The sequence below is a fragment of the Solanum verrucosum genome, unplaced genomic scaffold, assembly GCF_900185275.1.
Source record: "Solanum verrucosum unplaced genomic scaffold, falcon-dt-bn FXZP01000060.1, whole genome shotgun sequence".
NCBI classification, from domain to species: Eukaryota; Viridiplantae; Streptophyta; class Magnoliopsida; order Solanales; family Solanaceae; genus Solanum; species Solanum verrucosum.
In genome coordinates, this window is record NW_026020129.1 from 4,296,155 (window position 1) to 4,315,627 (window position 19,473).

The following is a 19,473-nucleotide window of genomic DNA, read 5'->3' on the forward strand; positions in this document are numbered from 1 at the left end:
AACCCTTGGCCTGGCTTTCTTAACTCAGCGGAAACCTAACTCAACAGAATAACTTCATGCAAGGCAAAGTCATAAGACAACTTAACTGATACAAATCTGGCCAACAAGGCACCTCGGGTCTCAAAATAGAATATTTACATATATAGATAGATGAGAGACTCAAAACTAACTGACTGACTGTCTATGAAGCCTCTAAAATACTGAGATGGATGTTGGGACAGACCCCGCAACACCCTAATAAAACAAAACAATTGAGTCCTCCGGAATGCAAGGAGGCTCACCACTGACTCTGGAGTGCTCAGCTGGATCAACGACGTGCAGGATGCTGACCCGGGGTACCTGTATCTGCATTGTCATAAGATGCAGACCAACTGGCATCAGTACATGGAATGTACGAGTATGCGAGTTGGAAACTAAGCAACATAGGCTAGAAGGAAATCTGGATGAACTGAAAAGCTTACCTGGCTCAACTCAACCTGACTGACTTTTTTCAATATAAGGCAATTTAAAACAAGTACGATATAAAGAAAGACTGTTTAAAACTTGCTATAAACTCTGTGTGTATACAAAGAAGCAATAAGTCTGAGATGTATATAGAAATACAAATGAACTGCTGTATATAAAATACAATAGTTTCTGTGTATGAAAATACAATAACTGCTGTGGGAGTTTCTCTAACCGGCAAGCATCACATGAGAGCTATAGTGATGATACAATGATCGACCTCACGCTGCCAGAGCATCTTATACCCGGCCAAAGGTATAAGACCTGAACTGCCTAATGGATCCACTAGTCTATCTGGAAAAGGATTCATTTAAAAATATGATCCTTTTCTACCCATGGTGGCTAACATGGTTCTATGGGGGCTGTGGGTTCTTTGAACGCTCCTCCAATTCGGTGCTCGATACTACTCCCAAAAATGTACTGACTCTTATGTTTTTAAAACATATGTCTTCCTGTTGATTGAGATAATTACTCAAAAACTAGCCCAAAGGCTCTTTTGGAAATCTCAGTTTCCAACCTTGTTTAAATGTAAAAACATTTCTTTAAAACTTCTTTGGGAATACATAGTTCCCTAATAACTTTGAGAAATGAACTCAACTTTAAACTCTTTGCTCAACTTGAAACTCGATACTCTTTACTCGACTTGAAACTGTATACTTAACTTGGAACTGGAGCCTTAGAATGAAGTTAAAACGTTCAATGAAGACTCTTGAAAAGCTTGGAGGACTTGCTTGAACTTATGTCTTAACATCGCTTGACTTGACTCTAACTTCACCTTAGCTTGATATTAACTCGCCTTGAATTGAATTATGAATTCAAGGTGTATGATCGCACATATTTAGATGAGTTCGGGATGTTTAGAAACACTTTGGGGTGTTGGAAACAAGTAGGGAACATAGGTGTAACACCTAGGAACATCCATGAGAAAGTGGGGAAGGAATAGGAAAGCTTGGCGCTCTGAGAGGCGCGGAGCGCCAGACCTTGAAGCTCAGAAGGCACCTGCTGGCGCTCTGAGAGGCGCGCCGCCCCAAGGGCTGGACTTCAGAGCCCCTTTTGGGGCGCGCTGGCAGGCGCGACGCGCCAACCCCTAGCCCAGAAAACTCAATTTTTCTCCCTTGTTTTGCCAACTCTAAACCACCCTTACTTCAATTGATTCAACCCCAAACACTAAGGATCATCAATATCTCAACATACAATAGATTACAACTCAAATACACAACCAAATTATGTCCCACAACCAACAATAACTTCAACAACATCAACAACACAACCCAACAACTTCAACAACATATCCAATCTTTTCTCAATAACAATGAGTTGGGTGTGTGGGGGAAAGGATCAACCCACACTAAGAGCTCACATACCTTGGTAGGGATCACCCCCGACGAAAATCCACGATGATCTTGACGAATCTTTGCTTGATCTTCCCTTTCTCCTCTTCTTCTCCTCTTCGTCTCCTCTTCTTCTCCTCTTCACTCTCAAGAACCCTAACTCTTTCTCTTTTAAAATGGGACAAAAATGATCCAAAATCAGCCTAACACACAATATAATCCCAAAAGAAATTGCTAGGGAAAAGACCAAAATGCCCTTAAAATTTTCGGACGGATCCCCCCCGCCAACTGCCCAACTTTCAATGGCCATAACTCGCTCATACGAACTCGGAATCGAGCAAACTCGGCGGCGTTGGAAAGATCATTCCAAGGGCTTTCCAAACATAACTGGAACTACTCATAACTCATCCTGAACTAGGTGTTATGACTGCTGAAAGTTGGTCAAAACTCACTGATTTCCCACACTTAACCAAATTTCCAGAATTTAATTTTTTCCAAAAAAAGTGACTATTTCCAATTTCAAGCTTTTTCATAGTTATTTCAAATTGCCGGATGTTACAATTCTCTTCTTATAATTATCTCATGAGCATAAGGCATGGTGTGTGTCTTTTCTTTGACTAAGACACACAATTAACCTTCTTACAACAAATTATTCTCAATTAATACACATGAGAATTCAAAATATTACGTTTTCTCCTTTTTTATACCGGTGAAAACCATTAATATCTCTTCTCATGAATTAATAGGCATACTAGCATCTTAAGGTAAATCTCCATTCATATAAATAAATGTTTATCACTAGTATTCACTTAGAACAATTTATACATGATACATTGAAGATATTCTAATGACTCAATTAAATAGATCACTTTCATAAATCCTACTTATTAATCATAATTATCAATTCATGTATTAGTATATTTCTACATGTATAAAAAATTTAAGAATTTAATAATGATTCCAAATAAATAGACCTAATTAACAATTCTATTTATTAATCACAAATTCTTAACTTTTATCATTTATACAAGAAGAAAACAAAACAATATTCGTATAATTAACTAACAAAGAGAAAAAAATAATAATCTAATAATGATGTGCCAGTGATTATCGCCGCCACTTACATCTATGAACTGCACATTGCAGTTTTCCTTTTGTTTTAATTTTTTTTGACAAAAACAAAATTAGAAAAAAAGTTTTCCTTTCCAAAAATTAAAGGAATCCTTAGCAGTGGTTGCCTATGAACACAACATCATTTATTTTTCTAAGAATTAAAATAAATAATCAACAATCACCATAAATAGGAAAACTTTTACACTATGCACCTAGTAGCCGACTACAATACCATTAATGATGGGTGCAATAATTAAAATTCTTCTAATCCCATTATAATCAACTAATTAGATGACAGATAGCTTCATTCAACACCGTGCAAAGCAGACTAACCCAATTTATAATTGTTATAGCAAATTTAGAAAATAAAGAGAAAAGAATTCACTTTGCAACAAATAGTCTACCACGGTAATGGCCCGATGCAAAGTAAAATCGATATTTTCTTCTTTCCAAGTATCATACATAATCACACTATGTATTTTATATTTGTTATCTATTTAGATGCAAGCGAGGCTCTTGATGCCAATTGTTGGAAAACTATATACACAACAGAAGCATATCAGGGTGTTATTACTTTCATAAATAATAGATAACCACTACCGTTTATGCTAGATCACAATAAATTTGCTGGAATTTAATTCGATAAATACCTCGAAGCGTGAGCAAATACCTTCAAGCGAATCCCCAAGTTAGATAGACCTTCAAGCGAATCCACAAGACAACCAACAACTATGGTCTTCTACAGTGATCCCAAGTTCACATCCGAACTCTCTCAATACTTGGGTGGGCAAATATGAATAGAAATTAATCAATCTTTTTCTAGGTTAGGAGAATCTCTATTTATAGAACCAACCAGGAGAAGAAAAATATATGGTTTGTTTTATTTTAACCAAACTAACACTACTTTTCTCCTTCTTCCTTAGAAAATAGGATTTTGAGTTCTAGTTAAATATGGGCACTGTAGGGACCACAAAATTAATTACTGAGACTTCCTATTATGGAAATAATTCCACATAATTAATTTGAATTATTCTTACCATAATAAATTACAAATCATTCCACTAGAAATTCGTAATTGCACTTCTCTATTTATATTTCGTAATTCCCCATGTTAAGATTACAGATACTAATCAATAAATTAAATTACTGACAAATTTAATTTAATGATTAATTTCCTTTAGAGCACTACTTAACTTATTTCATGTGTTGGATTCATAAATTGTCACGCCCCAAGCCTACACCCTGGACGTGGCCGACACTCGAAGACCATTGATGGCCCCCAAGCGAACCCTTGGCCTGGCTTTCTTAACTCAGCGGAAACTTAACTCAACAGCATAACTCAATGTAATGAAAGGTTATAAAACAACCAACTGATAAAATCTGCCAAAAAGGCAACTCAAGTCTCAAAATAGAATATTTATATTTACATAGCTGAGAGACTCAAAACTAACTGACTGACTGTCTATGAAGCCTCTAAAAAATACTGAGATGGATGTTGGGACAGACCCCGCAACATCCTAATAAAACAAAACTAAGAGAACAAAATAACCGAGTCCTTCGAAAAACAAAGAGGCTCACCACTGACTCTGGAGTGCTCAGCTGGATCAACGGCGTGTTGGATGCTGATCCTGAGTACCTGCGTCTGCATCATAAAAAGATGCAGGCCAACTGGCATCAGTACATGTAATGTACGAGTATGCGAGCTGGACCGCTAAACAAAAACTTAAGCTTGAAAGGGATACAAAAGAGAACTTACCTTGGCTCTGTTCAACTCATGAATAACTGAACTCAATATAAAGCAATAAGACACATGCAATATATATAAAGCTTGTAAAACTATTTAAAACATGACGTAAAAATCATATTTATAATATTATAAAAATACCATGCTTCCTCTCAAAGTCTACTTGTGCAATGCATGAATGAAGTCCCATACCCCCATCCATACTAAGCAGAACCTCTCGAGGAACCATGCAATTTCTACTGTGGGAGTTCTCTAACCAACAGCCACCACTACATGCTTAAGTAGTGATACAACGTTTTACCTCACGTTGCCCAAGGACCATCTTATACCTTGCCGTGATATAGGACCTTACTTTAACTTTAACTTAGTGGATCCACTAGTTTAACTTTACGTGATCATCTAAAAAGTATGACCCGTCAAATCCCATGTTTGGCTACATGGTTCTTATGGAGAGTTGAGTTAATATGAACTCGTGTCCCCAATTCGGTGCTCAAGACCAAAAATACTTTAGCTCATTAGTGTTTTAAACACACTTTTCTTTAGTTGAGATAATTACTCAAAACTTAGCCCAAAGGCTCTTGAAAACTCTTTCTAAAAGTACATCTCAAAACCATATTTTAATATGATCATTGATGACTCGGGATATTCATACTGCTTAAACATTGATGGTATATCTAGAGACCATACTGCTTAAACGTTGATGACATACTCGATTTGTCATACTAATCATGTTTTAGAAACTATTTCACAAAACTCATCTTTTCTCAAAAAGAGATAGTGCTCAAACTGCTCAAAACTCTTTTGGAAAACATGGTTCCTTTCTTACTCAAATGTAAAAACATTTATAAACTCCTTTGGGAATACTTAGTTCCCTAATAACTTTTGAGAAATGAACTCAACTTTATACTCTTGACTTAACTTGAAACTTGAGACTCTTTACTTAACTTGAAACTCTATACTCTTTACTCAACTTGAAACTCTATGCTCTTTACTCAACTTGAAACTTGAGCCTTAAAATGACGTTAAAACGTTCAATGAAGACTCTTGAAAACTTTGAAGACTTGCTTTGACTTACTTCTTAACTTCTAAGCCCGGCTCTAACTTCACTTGACTTCTAACTTCACTTGACTTTGATCCTAACTCGCCTTGAATTGGATTATGGATTCAAGGTAGATGATCACATGTTTATGGATGAGTTCTTGACGTTTAGACGTACTTTGGAGTGTTGAAAACAACTATAAAACATAGGTACATTACCAAGGAACATGCATGGAAAAGTGGGGAAAGAATGGAAAAGGTTGGCGTCCTTGGCGCTCTGAGAGGCGCGGGGCGCCAAACCACAAAGCTCAGAAGGGCAGCTGGGGCGCACTGCTAGGCACAACGCTCCAAGGGGAGAAGTTCAAAACACTTCTTGGGGCGCTTTGCAAGGCGCGACGCGCCACCCCTTTTCCCCGAAAACTTTGACTTTTCTCCTTCATTTCTCCAACTCTAAACCTTCTCAACCTAAAGGGTTCCAGCCCCAAATACTTAGAATCATAAACCCCTCAACATACAATAGATTTCAACTAAAAAACACAACCGGAAACATGTCCCAAATCAACAAAGAACTTCAACAACACAATCAACAACATCAACAACACAACCAACAACTTCAACAACACAACCAATCTTTTCTTGAAAATAAAACGAGTTTGGCGTGTGGGGGAAAGGACCAACCCATCACTATGAACTCACATACCTGGTAGGGATCACCCCTGACGATATCCACGACTATCTTTGACGAAACCTTGCTTGATCTTCTCTTTCTCCTCTTCTTCTCCTCTTCACCCACAAAACCTCACTCTCACTCTTTAAAATGGGAAAAACTAATCTAAAAATCAGTCTAACACACTAATATAACCAAAAGAATTGGTTAGGGAAAAGACCAAAATACCCTCACAATTTCCGGACGGACTTCCCTGCCAACTGCCCAACTTCCAAAGGGCATAACTCACTCATACGAACTCGGAATCGAGCAAACTCGGTGGCGTTGGAAAGATCATTCCACGAGATTCGCAAATATAAATGGAAATACACCTAAATCATATTTATCTAGGAGTTATGATTGCTCAAAGTTGGCCAAAAACTCTTTTTTTTCCATACTTAACCAAATTTCCAGATTTTGAATTCCTTCCAAAAATGACTATTTCAAATTCTAAGCCTCTTCATAGTTATTTCAAATTGTCGGATGTTACATAAATCCTCTTGCAATGTTTGACACAATGAAAACTTATAAGTTTCTCAAAAGGCATATCAATCAATCTCTATAACGAGACATGGATTCCATCAACTAACTTATTATTTCACTAATATATATTATGATCATCCAACCTACTAGACATATTGACCCATCTCAGAATCTCACCTTTTAATAAATCAAAACAATAATTAATATATACAAATCATAATAGTTATATCAGGATTAAGAATATAACTACATTTAATAGTTTAGAGAATATGTTTTTGTCAGTCAGTCTAAAACAACTATCTCTACTCGGTCCCGTTCAATACATACAAAATGCACTAGCACAAGAAGTTGGAACTATACCGTTCCCATAATCAAGATAAATTACATTAATCTTGTGCCACAATCGTACCGATGGTATGTCCAATTTCCATCCTAGATTGTGAACAAAAAACTTTATACTTATAAGAACCGATGATTTAATCCTCTGTGTATAAGATAAAACTCTACACACTAAATCATCTACTATATAAGTAAACAAACACCATAAACGAATATATGATCTATTAAAACTGAATAAATATTTAGTCTATAAAAAATATTATATCTTAACATATGGTTAATAGTATATATCCCAACAATTAGTAGATCTAATGTTATAAAAAACTTACTTGAGCTTGCAAAATTGTGAAAGATTCGTAAGCGAGCTATCAAGTTCAAGTCTTTTTTAAGATTTAACTATGTTGGAAACTGTTATTTGATTTTGACCCCAAATATGAGCAATAAAAAATCCGCTAGCAAACCTAACTTTTCTTATTTAATCAGCTAGCAAACCTAACTTTTCTTGTATATAAGTATCCAATTTATACAACTTTTACTTGAGTTCCTGCTCAGTATAGAAATATGGAGATTCTGCACTTCCATTCCAATTCTGTTTCATTCTTGCTTTTCTTTTTCCTCCTTTTAGTTATTTTCTTTCGAAAATCGAAAAAAAGTAACCAAAGATTGCCACCAGGTCCATGGAAATTGCCTGTTATTGGAAGCATGCATCACCTTATTGGAGCACTTCCACATCATGTTCTTAGAAATTTATCCAAAAAATATGGGCCTCTAATGCACCTGCAATTAGGGGAAATTGATGCAGTTATTGTATCATCTCCACATATGGCAAAACAAGTACTAAAAGTTCATGACCTTTCTTTTGCAGCAAGGCCAGAGCTTATAGCATCTGATATAGTCTTTTATCATCAAAAAGACATTGTATTTGCAAGATATGGTGATTACTGGAAACAGATGCGCAAAATATGCATTTCAGAGTTACTTAGTGCAAAGATGGTCAAGTCGTTTAGTTTAATTCGACAAGATGAGGTTCATGATCTTGTGGCATCAATTCTCTCTACGCCAAATGTTGTGGTTAATATGTCTGAAAAGGTTCTTAGACTTACTAGCTCTGTTTTATGTAGATCAGCTTTTGGGAAAGTATGGGATGATAGAGATTATTTGTTGATGATCATGAGGGAAGTACTGGCCTTAATAGGTGGATTTGATGTGGCTGATTTTTTTCCTTCTTGGACATTACTTCACGAAATTAGTGGAACGAGAAGCAGATTGATGAGTATGCATAACAAGATTGTTGTGGTATTGGAGAAAATTATTCATGAACATAAAGAGAATCAACCAAATGAGGAAAAGGGCCACGGTGAGTTTGGAGGTGAAGATTTGATTGACGTTTTACTCAGAGTTATGGAGAATGGTGAACTTCGATTTCCATTCACAAATGACAACATCAAAGCAGTCATCCTAGTAAGTTTGGTTCTTATCTCATCAAAACAATCATTCATTTAGTGAGTCTTGTTCATGTTTACACTTATTGTGCCACATAAACTAAAACAAATGGAAAAAGACTGGAAGTTTCTTAATCTTAAAATCATTCACATATTACCTCTCTCATGTTTTAACCGTTTGATATAACAGCTGTTTCTGTTATCAGGAGAGGAACAGATTAAGAAACAGGTGGAAATCTTACCATCTTTCATTTACTTGTTGGTATATCTATCATTATTTTTTTATAACCGTGGTGTCTGGGTCAGCTTACACGCACCTCGACTGATTCCACGGGATACTTGCCACCAGAAACAGGTACTAGCTAGGTAACTCTGTCCACCAAGCCTAGAACAAATGGGAAGTCGTTCTTTTGTAGTGGCATAATGTTACATAGAATGGGATGTACAAAGGTTTTCTTAAGTTCCTAGCTACCTCAAGTGGTAGTTTTCGTTAGTTCCATCATTTGGCAAAATCATATATTAATAGCTGAACTTCAATGTTGTAGGACATGTTCTTCGGGGGAACTGAAACTTCATCAACAACAATACAATGGGCGTTGTCTGAACTGATGAAGAACCCGAATGTGATGACCAAAGCACAGGCAGAAGTGAGATGTGTCTGTGAAGGGAAGAAAGATTTGAATGACAATGATCTCGAAGAGTTGAAGTATTTGAAGTCAGTGATCAATGAAACACTACGGTAACTAGGAAGAATGATCTTCACTTGATTGCCATTTCACATGATTAAAATGCCATTATCATATATGTAAAGTTGTATTTTAATCTTTCTAAGTTTATCCCCTAAGAAAGTAATAATTGATCTTGGTTGGAATTATACATAAATACTGTTATGTGATTTTGACACCAAATCCAAGTAATTTTCATGAATAAGATTGATGATCTCATTTGTTCATTGAAATTGCCAAAATATATTGACAAAAGATATGAGTAATATGATAGTTAACTTATTTAATCAGCAATAATATCTGAAGTATATCTATTAATCCACATACGTAAAACCTCACTAAATTAATATTCGGTTAATTAATAATCTTTTAAGATAATAATTTCCTTCGGTCCCGATTTGGGCCAATGGAAAAAATTGCTCATTTCAATAAGATAATAAGATAATATATTTTCAGAAGACCCGTATTTAAATATATGGTCCCATTAATATTATAAATTAATAATTCTTTAAAGGCCAAACCCATCGATGACCCACTAAAATTGGCACCAAATTTCACTTAGACACATTAACTGGGAGATGTTCATCTTAGACACCTCATGTAGGGTCCCAATGTGTCATTTTGACGTTTTTTGCTGACATGTCAAAGTGAGTGTGATACACTCAATAATAGCGCGTGAAAGGCTTAATTTAACCAATTTTTTATTTTATTTTCTCTTCTTCTTCTCCAATTTTCAAGCCACCACCTCCCACCATTTTTTCAAGCTTAAACTCCTTTAATGGAGGTCAAATTTTTGATTCAAAACCGTTTTTTAGTCATTTTTTTTCTTCTTCATTGTATCATCAACTCCATCTACCTTTTTTGCCGGATAAATGGATAACAACACCATATTTCATATTTGATCTCTCTTTCTTTCTTCTTTTCCCTCTTCTCTTCCCACAAAACAACACTAAAAAGAAGAAAAGAATAAATATGAAAAATAGTAAAAGAAAGGATTTATTTTTTTTAAAAAAAAAAAACACAAAAGAGATATAGAGTGTAATGAAAAAATACGATTTCCGATTCAACCTTTTTCGCTGGAAAAAATGGATATCAACACTCATATTATATCATTTTTCTTTCTTTCTCTCCTTGTCTCCCTCCTCCTCCTCTCTTTTTTTTTCTCAAAACAATACTAAAATAGAAAGAAAAAAAGAATCTAAAACAATTTTAAAGAGCAAATTAAGAAAATTGTTGGGTATAGTAGAGAAGACAACTACCATGCGGGAGGGGTTAGATTGATTTTTTTAGAATAATATTTTTATTTTATTTACTAAATAGATTTTAAAATAATTTTTAACTTAAAATAACACATGTAATCATTTAACTGGTTGTTTGCCACGTCATCAACGAGTGTATTACACTCTCCTTCATCTTTTTTCTTATTGTAAAAAAAGTGTCAAAAGAATACAGCGGGACCCTATATGAGGTGTCTAAAATAAACATCGCACAGTTGAAGTGTCTATGTGAAACTTGGTGCCAACTTTAGGGAGCCACCGATGAGTTTGGTCTTCTTTAAAAGTATAAATATATCTAAGAAAATTTAGTGAAATATGATTCTATTATATTCTGTTTTTTGTTAAAATTTAAATCTAGTTGAAATTCATTTCTACTTTTCTTATTGCATCCCAAAATTTTGGTGATGTCTTTTCGAATTGCACCATAAAATTGTGAAGAGATCTAGATGCAAGTGTTTCCTTCCACGTAAATGGTTCCAAAGGTATTGTATTATCAAATTTATCATCAACATTGTTTTTCCAATGGTATCCACAATTTGTTCTAAACTCTGGACCTCTGAACATGTATCATTTTCACAATCCAATATAGGTTATTAACATCCATTTTATTATAGTAACCAAGATCATTAATCATGACCTCAAGTTCATGAATGACGTTTTTATAAGTGGTTCTTTCAAATTCTTTGAGATTCTATCCCTAAACAATTTTTTTAGTGTCAAACACTCTTTAAATTAATAAATATTAATTTATCGATTAAATAATACCTCTATAAAATACTAATATATCATGATCCCGCCTATATTAATTTAGAGAGGTTTTACTGCAACTTGTTTTCGCTTTGGCGTCTCTCTAAAATTGCAGTCATGGTAAAATCATTGTTTATTTACACTTTGTTTGGATCATTATTACCCATTGTATTGTATTGTTACTATACCTACAATGTTTGTTTTGATTGTTACTTAAAATGTATTGTATTGTATTGTTAAATTTCGTTGTTACGTAACAACGAAAGCCCCTATTTTATGGAACAACCGATTTGGTGTGTTTCCATTGTTACTTAATTTCTTTTTCTAGTCATAGCTTTACATAATATTTCAAAATACTATTTTACCCTTTACCTTATGTTATTTAATTCTAGTCAAACCTCCTACCCTAGAATAATTACGGATATTTTAGTAAATTTATAAATTACAATATAGTACGCTACAATCAAAGGAAACAATTAAAATGTTATTAAACAACAACAAACAATACACTCTAGCCAAACATTGTATTTACCATACAGTACAGTACAATAGAGTACAATACAATACATTATGAAACAATAGATAACAATGATCCAAACAGAGTATTAAGGGAAGAGGGTTAAAAATACCCCTCAACTTTGATTTATTAGTTGACTATATCCCTAGCATTAAAATGAAGTTATTCATACCCTTGCCGTCACTAATTTCACCATATATACCCCTCAATTGACGGAACTCCCAAATTGACTCAAATTAACCCGTATTTAAAAAAAAACCCATTCCCCATTTTAAACTCGTGCTCCGACCAATCTAAAAACCTAACCCAATAAACATATAACCCATTTTCCTTACTCATTCTTTCAAAAGAAGCCAAACAACTAGGATGCGGAAAATACAGTAGGCAAACCTGTGAAGGATTCATCTGCTGAAAAAATTTCGTTGGATTATATTGTTATGCCATTTCCATATTCATTTGACTCTTTTTTCAGAGCGTTAAAATGGAAAGAAATACTAGTCTAAGAAGGTTGATGCTTAATGATAAAATCGATATTGTTGGCTGATTTTTTTAGAGTCAAACAAAATAACAATAATCTTGTAGGCCTTACGCGTTGTGTTAGAGCAACAAACAAGAATCTTCTCCTTCTTCTTCATCCCCTGTTCATCATTATAACACAACTCGGGACGATCCGAGCAGCAACAAAAGAAAACCCAAAAAATGAAAAGATTTCAGAAACAAACTTTGTCTCAAACTTTACATTTTCTTTCAACACCATAACAATCCAATAACTCCGGTTGAAAATTTTACATCTGCATCTGGGTTATTACTTACGAAAAAGTAAATAATTTATTAGTTCTTGAGTTTGTGAGGTTTGAGATCTTTTGAAAGAAGGGAAAATGGTCAAAAATACCCTTCAACTTTGATTTATTAATTGAGTATGCTCTTACCGTTAAAATGATGTTATTTACTATACTCTACTCGTTCTTCTCAATGGGTTGCTTATTACAAGACAACTCCATTAGGGAAATCACCATTGGACTCTCAAGTTCTATGGGTCTTAACGGAGTTACTAGAACTGGAGGCTTAGAAATAGGTGGTGTTGGAGTTTTGGACTCACCCAATTTTTAACTGGTGGTGGTGGAGACCGTACACAAGCCGGAATACTAATCAAAAGAGGCGGTGGTAGTGGTGGAACTAAAACTAATGCATTCTGTTGTATGTAATTGTTGATTCTCATCGGAGAATCAATATTCTGATCCCAAACATCGGAAATTCTGGGTGATGAGTCAATACTTCTGCTTGAATATCTCTCCGGGGATGATGCACTAGGCGGAGATGGTGAATCAGATTCCCGTTAATGATCAATATCGGTACAAAATTTTCAAGCAGTGAAGATGAAAGAGGGGGATTCTGAGGTAGAGGAGCAGTACGAACAACAAGTAGTTCCGGTGACTTGGGCTATGAATTTTTGGACTCAAATTCACCGGTGGAGAAATGCTCAGCCATACTGGCGAATCCAAATTGAAACTGGAAGATGAGTACGAAGAAGATGAGCTCGACCCATCGAAATTCTTCACCTCAAAATTAATCTACTTGTCTTGCAGCAAAATTAGCCACAAAAAAAATTAATCTACTTGTCTTGCAGCAAAATTAGCCACAAAAAAAAAGGCCATTGATGGGGAAGTTGATGCAGTACTTGTGGTATGATCTCTTCATTTTGCAAAATAAATTCCAAAAGTTCACGACCTTTCTCTTGCAGCATGGCCGGAGCTTATGGTGTTTGATATACTCTTTAATCCTATATTGTTTTAGTAAATATAATAACGTTTGGATAAATTGTATTGTTACGTTATTCGTCGTTATATAATGTCACTTTTTCATAATTTGATGACAAGTCTATAAGAAAATTAAGGTCTTGGGTAGAGCTATTCTTGAAAAAGTAGGGTAAAAGATAAAATAGAATTATTATATAATAAATAAAGACAAAATACGAAGAAAATGTTAAAACAATGACATGATCACATCAAATCAATCGTTATACAAAATGAGTTTTTTCGTTATTATCTAACAGTGAATTTAAACGATATACTATAATAAATTTAAATAATAATCAAAATAAATATTATATCGCAATAAACAGATAACCAGGAAATTAAGTGAGACCTACAAGTCAAAACTTTGCACTACTACCTACCAGCAAAATATGGCACATCAAATATAAGTGAGACCTGCAAGTCAAACCCTATATCTATTTAACCTCCTAATTTTTCTTGTTTTCCTGCCCAGTGTATAAACATGCATGAGATTCATTTCAATACTGTTTCATTCTTGCTTTTCTTTTTCCTCCTCTTAGTTACTTTCATTCGAAAATCGAAAAAAACTAACCAAAGATTGCCACCAGGTCCATGGAAATTGCCTATTATTGGAAGCATTCATCACCTTATTGGAGAACTTCCACATCATGTTCTTAGAAACTTATCAAGAAAATATGGACCACTAATGCACCTGCAGTTAGGGGAAATAGATGCGGTTATTGTATCGTCTCCACATATGGCAAAACAAGTACTAAAAGTTCATGACCTTTCTTTTGCAGCAAGGCCAGAGCTTATGGCATCTGATATAATCTTTTATAGTCAAAATGACATTGTATTTGCAAGATATGGTGATTACTGGAAACAAATGCGTAAAATATGCATTTCAGAGTTACTTAGTGCAAAGATGGTCAAGTCATTTAGTTTAGTTCGACAAGATGAGGTTCATGATCTTGTTGCATCCATTCGTTCTACGCCCAATGTTGTGGTTAATATGTCTGAAAAGGTTCTTAGACTTACTAGCTCTGTTATATGTAGATCAGCTTTCGGAAAAGTATGGGATGATAGAGATAATCTGTTGATGCTCATGAGGGAAGTACTAGCCATATCAGGCGGATTTAATGTGTATGATTTCTTTCCTTCTTGGACATTACTTCGCGAAATTAGTGGAACGAGAAGCAGATTGATGAGTATGCATAAGAAGATTGATGTAGTCTTGGAGAAAATTATTCATGAACATAAAGAGGAAAAGGGTCGGGGTGAGTTTGGGGGTGAAGATTTGATCGACGTTTTACTCAGGGTTATGGAGAATGGTGAACTTCGATTTCCAATCACAAACAACAACATCAAAGCAGTCATTCTAGTAAGTTTGGTTCTTATCTCATCAAAACAATCATTCATTTAGAATCTTGTTCATGTTTACACTTATTGTGCCACATACACTAAGACGAACGAAAAAAGACTGCAAGTTTCTTAATCTAAAAATCATGCACATATTACCTCTCTCATGTTTTAACCGTTTGATATAATAGCTATTTCTGTTATAAGGAGAGGAACAGATTAAGAAACATGTGGAAATATTACCATCTTTCGTTTAGTTGTTGGTATATTTATCTTTTATTGATAAATGTAGTGTCTGGGTCAGCTTACGCGCACCTTGACTAATTCCACGGAATACCTGCCACCAGAAACAGATACTAGGTAACTCTGTCCACCAAGGCTAGAACAAATGGGAAGTCGTTCTTTTGTTTCTTAAACTCCATGTAGTGGCATAATGTTACATAAAATGGGATGTACAAAGGTTTTAATTTCTTAAGTTCCTAGCTACCTCAAGTGGTAGTTTTTGTTAGTTTCATCATTTGTCAAAATCATATATTAATAGCTGAGCTTCAATGTTGTAGGACCTGTTCTTCGGGGGAACTGAAACTTCATCAGTAATAATACAATGGGCGTTGTCTGAACTGATGAAGAACCCGAATGTCATGACCAAAGCACAGGCAGAAGTGAGATGTGTCTGTAAAGGGAAGAAAGATTTGAATGACAATGATGTCGAAGAGTTGAAGTATCTGAAGTTAGTGATCAATGAAACACTACGGTTACACCCTGCATCTCCTCTTTTAGGCCTTAGGCAATGCAGAGAGGAAACACAAATTGATGGATACACTATTCCTCTTAGAGCCCAAGTGATAGTTAACGGTTGGGCTATTGCAAGAGATCCTGAAAGTTGGGACGACCCTGAAACTTTTGTGCCAGAGAGATTTGAAAACAGTTGTGTGGATTTTAACGGAAATCATTTTCAGTATATTCCGTTTGGTGCAGGAAGCAGGATGTGTCCAGGAATGCATTTTGGTTTAGCTAATGTTGTGTATCCGCTAGCACAGTTGCTTTATCACTTCGATTGGAAACTTCCTTATGGACAACAACCGGAGGATCTGGATATGACTGAAACACTTGGAATATCTGCAACTAGGAAGAATGATCTTCACTTGATTGCCATTCCACAATGAACTCGAGGAATTGAAGTATCTGAAGTTAGTGATCAAAGAAACACTACGGTTGTTATTGTTATTCTTACTGTATTCGAAAATAAAATACTATAATACTTCAAATTAAGTAGAACCAGAAATGGAGATGAAACAGAATTATATCCGACTCGACTGAGTTCATAGTGTGTCCTTAAGAAACTTAATTCCCTCCTAATACCTGAGGTATAAGATTATTTCCTTCCACGAAAAAACGGATAAACCACACTAGTGTAGCAGTATATCGAGCACAAAGAGCAACCAAATCACACTTATATCTTGTGTAACAATGTTAATTAGTAGTAAACCTTAGTATTGGAAAATACTAAGGGCAAGTTTAGTTGGATACATGAGAAAAATTAATGAAATGCATTAACTTTATGTTAATGTACACGAAATATTACACAAAGAACATTATTGTTTTATTCAACACGTTAGTACTTTGTTGAAGAAAATAATTCGTCATGACATTAATTGAAAACATGACTTCTATACCAAATTATGATTTATATTTTGACATTAATATTTGAATAGATATTTTGATATTTGAGGATATTTTCATTCAAAGTCATTCAAGTGATCACTAGTGTTATACCGAGTGAAATACTATGACATTAGAACTTCTCAGCTCTTATAATAACAAGAGCCGTTAAAATGGACTTAACTCATGGGGTGCCCCAACCCAACCCATTATTGGGATTTAATTGTGATAAGATTTTTCTAGCTCATTTAAAACTAGGGCTTATAAGCCCTTCATATCAGCCCTTGGCCCTTGAAGCTTAATCGGGGTAGGGCAGGGGTCGCATGGCCAAAATTATTTATTTAAGGGTAACTTATAGAAATCTTCTTATTGTATGTGATAATTACTTAGATGCATGTTATGTTGTAATATTACGAATCTTACCAGATTTTGGTGCGTCTAGATACATGGACTCAAAATTAGGTGTAATTTGTTCTAGATACACTCAATCCAAGTGAGATTCACATATATCTAGGATACATAGACAAATCTCGCGCCCTCGCCTCCCTCCCATCGCCCTCACCCTCACCACTCACTTATCTCGCTCCCGTATCTGGGATGCATCACACCAGATACATGTATCTCACGTATCTAGTATCCTAGATACATGCTAATCAACTAGATTTTTTGCTAGTGTTACTGAAACAACACCATTATTTGTCATATTTGATTTGAAAATCCTCTCATTTTCTTGATGTTATAGAATTTTAAGTTTGAAAAGAAAAAAAAAACAAAGGGCTAGCCCGCCCCAACCCACAACATTTCTAGAGTTGGGTTGGGTTGAGTACTTTCATGCCCTTCCAAATGAAGGGCCGGCCCACCCTAGCCCGTCAAATTTCTTGGCCCATGAGGCTTGGGTCGTGTGGGGTTGGATTGTCCCTTTTTGACAATTCGCTTAAAAAAAGTTATTAGTTGAATTTAAACTCCTATAAATTAGGGGCTAAACATGTTGGTTTTACCCAACACGTTAGTACTTTATTGAAGAAAATAATTAACGAAAAGCTCGGACTCTATAATAATTAAAACACTTTTATGTATTTGGGCATTAATATTATAACATATGATTTAAATAACGAAGATATAAAAGTAGGTTAATATTTTCATTATCAACATTTTAGATTGATGCTTAGAAAATACTCCCTCTGTCCCAATTTATGTGGTACTTTTTGTTTTTCGAGAGTCAAACAGTTTAAGTTTGACCGGAAATTTGCGCATGAAATCTTCTATTTTTTTGAAATGAAATTTATATATTTGTAAACTACGTAAAAAGTACTATAAGTCACAACAATTGATAATTCAAAATGTCTAAAAGATCTATGAAAAATTTACGATCAAAGTTAGACTTGTTTGAATCTCGAAATCCGAAAAGTGCCACATAAAATGTGATGGAGGGAGTACTATTTAATTACTCTTGTTGTAACTGGGAAAGACAACATATAATTAATATGGACTTCAAGTAGAAAAGAGGAAAAGAACCAAGATTATTAGTAGAGTTTTTTTGTTAGAAAAATTAGAAGAGAAAAAAGCCACACACAAAAAAAAGTAGAAGGAAAAGGGTCTGATATACCCCTCAATATTGTCATTTAGAATTGATATACCCTTATTTAATTAACTTAAACTAAGGTTAATGTTCAATAATATAGATAACATTTTTTTGGGTGCAATTTGTTTGAGTTGTGTCAACATTTAATGTCTTCTATTTTATCTATGATTTGGTATATTGCATATAATTTGCAGGTTGAATGAACATACTTTATTTCTAACTTGATCATCCTTCTTTATCATCATATATATATCATATATTAAAAGTGGGAAGAATTCAAGTCAAAAGTTGAATTACCATTTTACCCCTACACTAAATAAAAAAGTTATAAAAATTAATTTATTAAATATTAAATAATAATATTATTATATTATTATACTAATGCTAATCATCATAACTTGCTTGTTTGTTTTCTCCGTTTTGGCCTTTTGATTTCCTTGGTAATTAAATTCTTTCTCCCATTACCTATAAATGCTTATTGCTATAATAATTATAATAAAGAAGGTTAATGAAGAGTTGCAGTGGTAATTAATTATGAGAGTTATATATCATATTTGTGTAGCAAAGAGGTGCCGGTGGTCATATTTTTTTGCAAAAATTCATGATTATTAAGCAAATTTTTTATTTCTCTCTAAATACATTAGTTGATCACTGATTACTCTCATTATATTATTTTTTTTCAGGAGAGAAATCTATACAAATTCTAAAACTTCATACGGAGCTTGCAATGATGAAAATGAATGTTGAAAATCTTAATCCTAGAAGTAAAAAAAAAAGGCTAGTATTTATTTATGCAGAATTATTGTTGTATTTTAATTGAGTAACTTTTCTTCAATCCTTTTCTAAGAATATGGCTCGGAGGGAATAGTGTCCGCTAGTGGTGATGTTTATAGTTACGGCATCATGTTGATGGAGGTTTTGACCAAAAGAAGGCCAACAGATGAAGAGATATGCAATGAAAATCTTGACTTGAGGAAATGGATAACACAATCATTTTTGGGGACTATGATGGACATTGTGGATGCCAATTTTTTCTCTAAGGAAGAACAAATCACTTACAAAAGTAAAAGTTGCATAGCCTCCATGATGGAATTGGCTTTAGATTGCACAAACGAAACACCAGAATCAA

The 19,473-nt window shown here is 34.5% G+C and overlaps 1 protein-coding gene across 1 annotated transcript; it reads left to right on the forward strand.

Annotated features, from left to right (window-relative positions):
* The first annotated feature begins 7,800 nt into the window (after positions 1–7,800).
* LOC125826665 (premnaspirodiene oxygenase-like) lies at positions 7,801–16,266 on the forward strand. Its single transcript, XM_049506023.1, has 3 exons — positions 7,801–7,931; positions 14,350–15,122; positions 15,661–16,266. The coding sequence occupies exons 1-3, from the start codon at positions 7,820–7,822 to the stop codon at positions 16,264–16,266; spliced, it is 1,491 nt and encodes a 496-aa protein (XP_049361980.1). The 5' UTR covers positions 7,801–7,819.
* Positions 16,267–19,473: the final 3,207 nt, after the last annotated feature.

Coding starts and splice junctions, on each gene's coding strand:
- LOC125826665 (XM_049506023.1), top strand. CDS start 7,820: ATGGAGATTCTGCACTTCCATTCCAATTCTGTTTCATTCTTGCTTTTC. Junction 7,932..14,349: donor TAACCAAAGATTGCCACCAG/GTCCATGGAAAT, acceptor GATTGCCACCAG/GTCCATGGAAATTGCCTATT. Junction 15,123..15,660: donor ACATCAAAGCAGTCATTCTA/GTAAGTTTGGTT, acceptor TCAATGTTGTAG/GACCTGTTCTTCGGGGGAAC.